Genomic DNA, 12217 nt, shown 5'->3' with positions numbered 1-12217 from the left:
GAACATAAACCTCAAGGAGAGTGTTGAGGTAGGGGGGTGCTGTTCCAGACAAGGTCTAGTACGTGAGCATCAAGTCCTTAAATTTGATGCGGGCAGCTACAGGAAGCCAGTGAAGGGAGATGAAGAGGGGTGCAACCAAACACTTATGACTGGAGATCAGTCTTTCACTTACTTCTAGGCCTAGGATTTACTCCTATGCTTTGGATCATTGTCTTGCTGCATAATCTAGTTGCACTGGAGTTTCAACTTATGCACTGAAGACTGGACATTCTCCTTTAGGATTTTCTGGTAAAGAGCAGAATTCATGTTTCCCTCAATTATTGCAAGTTGCCCAGGCCCAGAAGCAGCAAAGTATCTCTACACCATTACACTTCCACCACCATGCTTGACCCTAGGTATGATGTTCTTTTTGTGGAATTCTGTGTTTGGTTTACGCCAGATGTAACCGGACCGCTGTCTTCTAAACAATTCCACTTTCAGCTCATCAGTCCACAGAACGTTCACCCAAAAGTTTTGAGGATCATCAAAGTGTGTTTTGGCAAAATTCAGATGAGCTTTAATGTTCTTCTGGGTTAGCAGTGGTTTTTGCCTTACCACACTTCCATGGATGCCATTTTTGCCCAGTGTCTTTCTGATAGTGGAGTCATGAACAGTGACCTTTATTGATGCAAGAGAGGCCTCTAGGTCCTTTGATGTTGTCTTTGACTCTTTTATGACTTGCTGAATGAGTACTTGCTGTGCTCTTGGAGGAATTTTGGAAGGTCAACCACTTCTGGGAAGGTACACAACAGGCACTTGCTGTGGTTCTTTGGAGTCCCAGAGCCACTGAAATAGGGTCATAACCCTTCGCAGACTGGTACATTTCAATCACCTTACTTCCTCATAATTTCGGGAATTTCTTTCAATTTTGGCATAGTGTGTTACTAAAAGACTTTTTAACCAACTTCATGCTGTTGAAAAAGTTCTGTTTTTGATTGAAAAAGTGTTTGTTTTTGATTGAACAGGGTTTGCAGTAATCAGGCCTGGTTGTGCCTAGTCCAGCTGAACCCCATTTTTAATACAGTTTTGTATATTTGGGGAATTAGTAACTATAGGGCAAATACATTTTCACACAGGCCCAGTTGGTATTGGATAACTTTTTTTTTCTTCAATAAATATAATAATTTAATAAATAACATTATCATTTAAAAGCTGTATTTTGTGTTTACTCAGTTTGACTTTAATTTCAGAAAAGATTTAGTATGAGATATACACAAAAACTGAAGAAATCAGGGCAAATACTTTTTCACAACAATTTATATTATTTCCTCATCAGAGAAATGGAACATTACATTTATACACACAATCCACGGACAAAAAAGTCAATCTTCTCTATGATAAACAGGATATTTTCCTTAATCACAAGATCATTCCTACATTCAGTGAGGTTGCCACATATCTGTCTTTGGATCTGGATTGTATTGAAAACCCATCTCGGAACACCCCTCATTTAATTCATTATGCATTGTATATATTCAGGGTTTTTTTTGACAGATGCCAATAATTTGACTATATGACATACTACGCTTTGTGAAATGCAAGCCTTTAGCATTGTAAGGAACTTCATGAATGTTGTCAGTGCTCATAAGCTACATCTGCTTCTATGGGAACGTGGAGGACACAATCTCAAAGTCATTCAGTTCTCCAGGGCTGTTAGCGAGCAGATTGTAATAAACACCCAGCGGAACCCACACCCCCACTAAGCCTTTTGCTCCTTCTCACCAGCCAGAGTGCTCTGTTATTATTTTCTCGTCTCTAAGTTAATTAGTTAAATGAGAAAAGGTTTCTTTTTTTTTTTTGGACCATGAATCCATTACAGTTTCCACTGTTTGGCTGTAACCAAAAATCGCTGAAGGGACTGACTGTGTTTGTTGACATAAACCCTGTTGAGTTCATTGACATCATCCAAAATAAATTATTATTAACTTACAAAGCTATACTTCATGTCTCTCTAATTCATTCTTTGTGTTATAAACCTTATATAGTAAATAGTTTACACAATAATAACCTTCTCCATCTGGCCATGTTTAAATCCTAGATAGATTTTTATATATTTTTAGGAATTTCTTGCAAGGTCATTGTTTAATTGTTTACTAATTCATCCTCTGAGTAAACTGTGGCTCATTAATTAAGTTTCAAGTCACACTGGGTCATATCACTTGAGCATAGGGATTTCTTAGGGTGCAGATAAGCAGCTCAATCAAGGGAGCTTTTTCACACTGTAAGAAGCCATAAATAGCAACTAATACAAACTATCTATAGGTGCCTAAATATTTTCACTGAGGATCAGAATAAGCTGTTTAGAGATTTCTATAGCTGCAATGCAACATTTGTCCTAGTTTCAGTGAGGGTGGAGTGTTTGTGGTAGAAGTTATGACAAGATTGAAAACTAATCAACTTTCCAATGCCACTTGGCATGTCATTTGATAAATCAGGCTTCTGGCTTTCTTTCAGTCATTTTACATATCCAAGAATCTTTTACTTTGGCAGGAATAGAGATGTAACGGTATGAAAATGTCATATCATGATAATCGTGACCAAAACTATCATGGTTATCAGTATTATCATAGTATTGTTAACATGTGCTGAAAAAGTACTGATAAACACACTGAAATCATTTAAACACTGTCATTTTGCTTTTTTATAGTAATAAAAATCATTTAGTTCAGTTAGAGAACATGGCAGAAGGCAGTGACAGCATTTGGGAGAATTTCCAACATTTTAACGAGGACCAAATCCGAAGTGTGGTCATATTTTGGATTTTAGAAAAATTCTGAGGGACACTTAATAGAAGATGGTAACCCTGTCTTCAGAGATTGCCAGAAAAAAGTTGCTGCGAAAGGGGGCTTTAGTGCTTCGTTGGTACTTTTACCTCTTTGCCCCTTCACTTTAAAATCACTTAGCAATGCTCGTGAGTCCTTGCGCATTTCACTTTCACTTTTGAATTAGCAACAATTGCTTGAATGGTGGGTTCATTTTTATTCTTAATGAAAATCACAACAACAAAACAGTACAATGACAAACTCGCTTATATTAAACTAAATCTTACACCATCTTCTTCAGCTTGCCTCACTCCTGTCAGTCAGCTCGCCTCACTTTCTAAACGTGATAAATGAAATCTGACTCCTGTTGATCTGTGCTGAGACTCATTCGGCTCATGCTGTATTCAAAAGATGTGTTCAGTTTTTAATTGTAGCATTCATTTTCACACTTGAAAAGCAATACTGCACCTATGTCAGATTCATGCTGTGTGTGTGTGTGGGCAGCATTTACCGTGAGTTTTACAAATCATGATAATCACACACGGTTTTAATGATAATTAAATGTGACATGGTAATACTAACTGTCTGGGAATTTTATCGTGTAACTGGTAACCGTTTCATCCCTAGGCAGGAAGAGATGTTTGAATGATATCACCTTTTTCAGCATAGACAAACATAGTAATTTTGCATTTTAGCATGGAAGGATGGTTGGAGGGATATTCAGTATCCTAAATGATGGGGCCAATCCATTTGGTACATCATATTGTTGGAAAATCCATCTATGCCTAAATTTGGAACTGGTTTTTAAAGCATTAGCATTACTAGTTTTTATTAGCTATCACTCAATATGTTGTTCACTACATTATTGTGAGACGATTGCAGTGTGTAGCTTTAATCTGTGTAACTTTTACAAAGCAGCATGAGACAACTTTCATCTTTAACCCTAACTAGTCCTAACTTTTCACAGCAGTTGGCTCATGAGAGCCCTTGTAAATATGCAGTCATGAGACTATGTTGGTTAAGAGGCTGTAGGGCAGAATGGAAGAGTCTGTGACAGTCTCTTCCAGTCATCATCAGTCTAGAAAACCAAAGCAGTCATATCGACCAATGACAAATTGACCCTCTCCCTCCAACCCTTCCTCTGTTTCAGTCTCTGGCACACAGACTGCCCTAGGAGTCCAAGAGACTTTTTTAAAGTCTATAAATCTATATTATGATGTGTCTTTAAAATTAATTTTCTCTTGGTAACATGAATCACATGACAGATTCTTGGCATGCCCTAACTTTGAAACTTTGTATGCACATTTCACCAAGATGGATTAAAATTAGCCCTTGCTCCTTAAATTATTGACATCCCCCTGGTTTCTTCGGCCACATCTCCAATTCATTTCTGGTGACAAAGGAGGGGCTAAATGAAGAACAAAGTGTGTGTGTGTGTGTGTGTGTGTGTGTGTGTGTGTGTGTGTGTGTGTGAGAGAGAGAGAGAGAGAGAGAGAGAGAGAGAGAGAGAAAGACAGACAAACAGACAGATAGATAGAGAGAGAAAAAACTGACAGAGAGAGGGAAAGTGAGAGAGAAATTCATGATGAAGAAAGAATTGTGAAGATAGAGCTAGTCTGGTTAAGAATACTTTACCTTGAACCTTTAAAAAGTCTCTAGGGGCTCTAAGGAACATATGTCTTGCTGATTAATAATTATACAAATTTTACAGTAATATAATTGTGAAAATCTTTTTCCATTACAGGATACTGTTCAATAAGCGGAGTTCATTTATTGAGAATAAAAAGTCTGAAGGCTGTAAATTTTTTATTATAGCATTTATTATTAAAGCAATCCCTATAAAAATTTAACATTCTAATCATATTAACAAAATTGAAAGGTGAGAATAGTTTTCACTTTCTCTGCCAATTCTTAGATGTCGTTACATTTGTGTTTATCTATGATATGCCTATTTGAAATTTAATTTCAAACGACTCCTTTGTGAAAATAAAGTTAAACTATAGGTATATATATATTTTTTTTTTTTCCAATAAAGTTTTATTGAGAAGAAAAATAAACCGACTGACACACAGCAACAATCATTTACTTTTTTTTTTCTTTTTATACTAACAAAGGTATTGTTAGTATAACAATACCCCCCCCCCCCCCCCCATATATATATATATATATATATATATATATATATATATATATATATATATATATATATATATATATATATATATATAACTATCACTGGTTATATAGATATTGTAAAACCCAACAACAGGCACAAAAATTTAAGTGGGAAGTGTCAGTAACTCCATAAAATATGCAATAAATGGTTGCCATTTATAAAAACTGTAAGTATATTAATACATTATTAAAACAACTTTAAATGAGATAACAGAAACATCAAAATTGAACTAAAATAAGAAACTCTGCAAGTACACAGAGACACTTCTAGGCACTAAATGCAACGGGCCCTCCTGCCATTTTTTCCTCTTTATTGCCATTAAGAAGAAGAAGAAGAAGAAGAAGAAGAAGAGGCTTCCCTAAGTTACCCAGATGCCTTTATAAATACATCAGAAATCCACAAAATCCTCAGTATGATGAGCCAACCATAGGACAACTTACTGATAGTGTTATATCCTGCATATAAGATGTAGTGTTAGATCAAGCTTCCCAATTAAATAAACCATCATTTCATCATGTAGGCTACAATAGAACATCGTAGGTAAAGTGATGGATTTTATATTCTATATATACTTTTAAAGACTAAGCTGTTAAGACAATTTGAGCAAAATGAGAAACTTTCAAATTCTTAAAATTCAGGGCCCTAAGCTGTTTCCTGCCTTGCTTGTCCTATAGTTACACCTCTATGAGTACATCCAACTGTCACCCTTTGAACATCATAAATATTGGGTATACACCAAAAAACATGATGTATTCCCTTATGAACTAATATGACACTCATGCACTCATATAAATGTAAGGGTTTTTTTCTCATCCTCTTTATCTTGGGCTCTCCATATCAGTTTAGGGACACAATTTTGACAACTGTTACATCTATAACAAGGAAGAGATTCAAATTCAATATTCTCTTTCCTGCCCTCTTTTTCTCTCTCTGTCAATTTTGATTTCTCAGAAAGGTTATTCTTTCAATTATCAAAGAAACCTCAAAAGAGAGCGTAAAACTGACAAAGCAATTGCAACTTGCTTGTCAAGTTGAAAATAATTTAGTGTCACTCATTTTCTTGGTTGCCACAGACTTTAGCCAATGGATGCTCATGGGTCTGATTTGTAAAGAGCACCAATATAGTATATTAGGAAGGTAAAAAAAAAAAAAGTATGAGAAACAGGATACAATGCTGCTATCATTTCATTTTTGGAACTGTTGCTCTGCACAAATTAACAGCAATTGGAATTACTGTGTGTGTATGTTTGTCAATAAAGGTGCAAAAATTATTTACTACCTGATCTTCAGTTCAATCATATCTCTCTCTCTCTCTCTCTCTCTCTCTCTCTGTCTGTCTTTCTGAGTTGTCGGTTTGTTTGTTGGTAGTCCCCTGAGAATTATACACAAAAAAAGTTTTCCCTTCCATATCTCTCTTTTCCTCCCATTAGGGCAAAATAGGCACATGTTTTACAACATTAACATTAATCAGTGATCTTAATCAATATTATTTTATTTTCTTTATTTGTTTTTGCTCCTTTGCTCTATTGTCATCATCTTCTCTTTTTCTTTCACCTCATCATAGACAAGCAAGTCATTAAGCTGATGTCGCGTCCAGTTCCACCACCATTCCAGGAGCCACTGATTCAATGTACAATCCAGTCCAGACATTACAACTCTCCAATTCACCTGGACTCTAACACACTCCTGCTTCCTGTTTGAAAATCAACACACTATACTGTATACAAATATCCCTACTACCCTAGGTGAAAAGCAGTACGCCAAAAGAGTAGTATGTCCGAATTCTCAGTATTTATAAAACAGTAGGTGAGAAATACCTGGATGACCTACTGCTTCTGCCAAGATTCTGCAGTAGGGAACCAATGAACACTGCACTGTCCCATAAGGCAATGGGACTGGTTGTGGAAGAGCTGACAGAACCAAAAATGGCAGAAGGCAGCTCGTCGGCTCTTTTTAAGTTGTAGGTCACATGACAACATGGCGGATGTAGTACGTCCAGATTGTATTCATGCTACAGACTAGTACTGATCACCATGAACTGTATCAGTGGCCAAGTAATAGGTACTGAATCAAATGCAGTAGGTACTGTCACAGTATGTGAATTCAAATACAGCCTATGTATTTAAGCACTGATGTTTCCAATATTCTTTACACAATTTCATTCTCTCTTTTGAATGGCAGTTCTGAACTGTATTCTCACTTGTTTGTATTCTGGCTTTGGCCTTTCCCATTTTTGATTTGGTTTATCCTGTTTTTGTCTTTTCACACAATCTTTTGGCCTGTATTTTTATTGACTATTCTTCTGCCTTGTGAGTTGGATTTGGTATTAAAGATTTATTAAAAGAGTTACACATAACTACATGAGTGAATATAAGAAGAGACAAAGAAAATCACAGGGTACAAAAATTCCACTGTTGTTTGTTCCTCAAATTAAAAGCTAATAAAGACTTTCATTAACTAGTGTAGCTCCTTTAGGCTGTGCACCATCATGATGAGGTTTTGCTCCACTGTTTATCTAGAAACTTAACTCAAACATGAGATGAGCAGAAACATCATGTTCATATAGATGACTGCAAGACAAGTAAGGGTCAAACCAATTTTAAACATCTTATAACCTGGTATACAGTATATGCAATTGAACTTCAGGACATATTGAGTAGTTATGGTCTCTTGCTAAAGTAGATGTTATTAAGGAAGTACAAGTAGTACCAAGAGCATGGCGCAGAGCAGGTGGAGTCTTTATACCTAAAGGAAAAGATTCTAGCAGCATTAGTCAGTTTCGCCCTATCTCCCTACTAAATGTAGAAGGCAAGATTTTCTTCAGCATTATTGCTCAGAGGTTGTCAACTTACCTATTAAAGAACTGCTTCATCGACACTTCAATTCAAAAAGCAGGCATTCCAGGTTTTCCAGGATGCTTAGAACATATTAGTGTGATTTGGGAGCAAATTCAATCAGCAAAAAAGGAGAGGAAGGAGCTCCATGTGACATTTCTGGATTTGGCTAATGCATACGGTTCAGTGCCACATGAACTTCTTTGGGCAGCATTTGATTTTTTCAGTGTACCAATGACTATAACAAATCTAGTGAAAGCCTATTTTGGAGATTTGCAATTTAGTTTTTCAACTACAGAATTCAGCACTACGTGGCAATGCCTAGAAGTTGGAATAATGGCAGGATGTACTATTTCTCCGCTGGCTTTTACATGGCAATGGAAGTAATTATTAGGGCATCTAAATGGGTAGTGGGAGGAGAGCGCTTGGCTTCAGGAATACAATTACCACCAATTCGAGCATACATGGACGATATGACAACCATGACTACAACAGTAGCCTGCACTAATCGATTATTGGGCAAGTTAACCAATAACATCGAATGGGCGCGAATGCAATTCAAGCCCACTAAATCAAGGAGCATCTCTATAGTTAAAGGTAAAGTGGTAGATAAAACGTTCTTCATTAATGGTGAGGCAATACCAACAGTGTCTGAGAAGCCAGTGAAGAGCCTTGGGAGATGGTACGACGGAGATCTAAAGGACACAGTTCATGTGGGAGAAGTTAGACAACAAGTGGTGGAAGGGTTGAAGAGCATAGACAGCAGCGCTTTACCAGGTAAATTAAAACTCTGGTGCTTTCAGTTTGGCCTACTACCAAGGTTGCTCTGGCCACTGACTGTGTATGAGGTTTCTTTGACAGCAGTAGAGAAGCTGGAAGCTTTAATCAGTTCATACATCAGGAAATGGTTGGGAGTTCCACGCTGCCTCAGCAGAGTGGGGCTTTATGGTAAAGGAATACTGCAGTTACCTGTCTCCGCTTTAACCGAGGAGTTTAAGTGCGCCAAGGTCCGACTGGAAATGACATTAGTAGAGTCACGCGATAAATGCGTAAGGGAGGCAGCACCTGTGTTGAAAACTGGAAGAAAGGGGGTGGCAAAGAAAGCTGTGGAGGATGCAAAGGCTTCCCTTCAAATTGGTGATATTATGGGGCAAGTTCAGCATGGAAGAGGGGGTCTTGGTTTCAGTTCAGGTCCTCCTACATGGCACAAGGCAGCCCCAGCGCAACGGAGGAAGCTTGTAGTTAATGAGGTGCAAAAGCAGGAGGAGAAGATGAGGTGTATAAAGCCCATCTCTAAGGCAAGCAGGGAGAATGGATGAGATGGGAGAGTGTGGAACAACATAAGATTGGCTGGCAAGACCTATGGGCAATGAACAGAGCAGGATCGGTTTCCTTATAAGGTCAACGTATGATGTTCTCCCATCACCGCAGAACCTAAACCTTTGGGTAGGAGAGGATCCCTCGTGTCCTTTGTGTTCATCATCTGCAACATTAAGGCACATTTTGACAGGATGCAAGGTGGCTCTTAGCCAAGGACGGTTTATTTGGCGCCACAACCAGGTGCTGCGATGTTTGGCATTAGCATTGGAAGACAGGCGTAACATGACCAATAAGTTGCCACCTGTTCCATCAAAACAGTACATACAAAAGACAATATTCCTCCGTCCAGGAGAGCAACCACCAAAAGGTGTTAAAACCAATCCTCGCCCAGGACAACTGGAAGCTGCCAGAGATGCTGGTAGATGTCGATCAACGGCTTATTTTTCCACCTGAGATTGCCACCACAAACCTTCGATCAGATATAGTCTTGTGGTCTGGGTCAGCATGCCTTGTTCACCTGGTAGAGTTAACAGTGCCATGGGAAGATGCTGTAGATGAGGCATATGAGAGGAAGAAATTGCGGTATGCTCAACTAGCCACTGAAGCAGAACAGCGAGGATGGAGAATTTGGGTTTACCCAGTGGAAGTAGGATGTCGAGGATTTGTGGCACACTCTACAACCCGGTTTCTTAGAGATGTAGGATTCAACGGCCAAGAGTTGTGTCGCACAGTGAAGAATTTATCTGAAGCAGCAGAGAGAAGCAGCAATTGGCTGTGGTTGAGACGGAAAGATTCTGGCTGGGGAGTTCAAGCACAATAGAAAGAAAGAACGGTACAAGTAAATTAGCTGGGCTGAGTTGAGTGGGGAACGGAGGGGGGTGATTCTGGGACGCCAGAACCACCGTCGAGCCCTCTTGAGGTGTCGTGGGCTAGTCGACGAAACACCAAGGATGGAAGGTGCCCACTTGAAGACCCCAGGGATGTACCCTACTTAGCTCAACCAAAATAAGCAGATCCCTGGAGTCAGCTATCAACACCAAACTGAAGGACATTACATGGAAGGAAGCGTAAATGGATGGAAACACATAGGGACACTAGTTTACTGTGAAGTGATATCTGAGTTGGTGCTTATCTTGGCGAAGTTCTTGTCAGTTCGCTGGCAAAATGAGCATGAAGTTTAACATCTATTCTCATGTAATGGAAATCATGTGTATTGTTGTGTATTTTGTGCATATGTGTTGTATACCAATCTGACAATCAAAGCTGTGAAGGAAAGTTCGAGGCAGGGGTACATTTAGACATGTTCCAAAAGCATGGGTGCAAAAGTGATTGGAAAACAAATTACGAGCAGGAAAACATTTTTTTTGTTTCCATTGCTTGCAGTTTTCCTAGATTTCAGACATACAAACACACAAACACATGCACATTAAATAGTCCAACTCTCTCTCTCTCTCTCTCTCTCTCTCTCTCTCTCTCTCTCTCTCTCTCTCTCCCACACCACACACACACAATCCAACTCACTCAGGCAGTTTGCAGCATGTGCTTATTTCTTTCAAGGCTTTGTTTCCAAACACTTCCCAAGAAAAATTAAATCCATTATTGAAATTCTTATACAACTGTACACACATCAACAACAAACAAGAACTACCTATTTCATTGTATGTCTTTAACCGTGCTTAGAAGAGCCAATATTCACACAGCATTTGTACTGATTCCAAAGGGAAAATGATTCAAAATGATAAGTGGTAAAAGGATGATTGATAGCCTCATTTAAACACCTGTGTTTATGTTAGCATAGGGTGGTTTCAGTGGTCATAGCTTGTCTTTGTATGTAATACTCAAACTCATTAGAAGTCCCAGGAATTTTCAATAGATTACACTGGCTAGCAGAAAATAATGAGAATGCTGCATCAATTTTTACAGCAGCATGATAAACAAATTTATTGTCCAATTACTTTTCTTTCCTTCTTTTTTCAGAGGAGCAAGGATGCATGTGCAGAGGTTTTATTAAGCACAACCCCAAATCAAAAAGTCAAAGGTCAAAATACAATTAGGCATAAGGCTCAAATAGAATGATCCAAAAGAGTAGTCAGACAAGAATTACTGAATACTCATACATAGACAACACAATCATGATTAACACAGCTCACTTAAGTGACTGGAAAGATTGTCAAGACTTCACAAAAGAAACGTCTGTGTTACGCATGTAACCCTGTTTCCTGAGAAGGGAACGAGATGTTGCATTTAGCATAACACTATGGGAGTGCCTCTCGCACGCGTCTGGCATCTGAAGCTTGTGTAAAATCATGCCTATTTATGGGCCTGCCATGATCAGGTGACGTGGCAATTAAGCGCGTCGCGTGATATAAATATGGCATTTGTGAACCGCGCCATCAGCCTCTATTATCTGAAGCCAAGACGCACAGGCCTGTGCGTCACAGGCCTGTATGACCCTGGTATGACAAAGCTACGCAACGTCTCGTTCCCTTACAAAGGGACCTTTGACGTTGCGTTTAGCATAACACTATGGGAACGAGAATACCCACTCCGTCATACCAAGGGTACGGCCTGTTCAAAAAGACCCAAGCTTGAGGGTCACTGCAAGACACTCGAGCCTGGGGAGGAATGAATATCCAGGCTGTAATAATGAATGAATGTGTGTGGCGTAGACCACCCTGCAGCAGCACACATATCCTGTAAGGATACCCCTTTGGACAAAGCCTTCGCAGAGGCGACCGCCCTAGTGGAATGAGCCCTTATGCCCAGAGGCGTAGCAAGACCGCGCGCCTCATGAGCAATAGAGATTGCTTCCACTATCCAATTAGAGATGCGCTGTTTTGACACAGCATCACCTCTACTGTCACTCTACTGTCACTCATTCTCTCTTGTTCCGGTGTGGGGAATGGAGGAGGGCAGAAAGCCTGCAACACCACAGGAAGGCTAATCCAGGGGCAAAGTCAAGGCAGGAAGGGGAAACAGAGAGAGCTTGTAGATCTACTCGCTTGAGAGATGTCAGGGCCAGCAGAAGAGCTACCTTTAGAGTCAGAAACTTTTCAGAGGCTGACTCTAAGGGCTCAAATGGGGCC

At 39.2% G+C, this 12217-nt stretch overlaps 1 protein-coding gene across 1 annotated transcript; it reads left to right on the top strand.

Annotated features, from left to right (window-relative positions):
* The first annotated feature begins 8106 nt into the window (after positions 1-8106).
* Positions 8107-9506, top strand: LOC128610771 (uncharacterized). The gene has a single exon (XM_053630189.1). The coding sequence runs from the start codon at positions 8129-8131 to the stop codon at positions 9128-9130; it is 1002 nt and encodes a 333-aa protein (XP_053486164.1). The 5' UTR covers positions 8107-8128; the 3' UTR covers positions 9131-9506.
* The last annotated feature ends 2711 nt before the right edge of the window (positions 9507-12217 follow it).

The sequence above is a fragment of the Ictalurus furcatus genome, chromosome 7, assembly GCF_023375685.1.
Source record: "Ictalurus furcatus strain D&B chromosome 7, Billie_1.0, whole genome shotgun sequence".
In the NCBI taxonomy this organism is placed as follows: Eukaryota; Metazoa; Chordata; class Actinopteri; order Siluriformes; family Ictaluridae; genus Ictalurus; species Ictalurus furcatus.
This window is presented reverse-complemented; position numbering and strand designations above follow the sequence as displayed.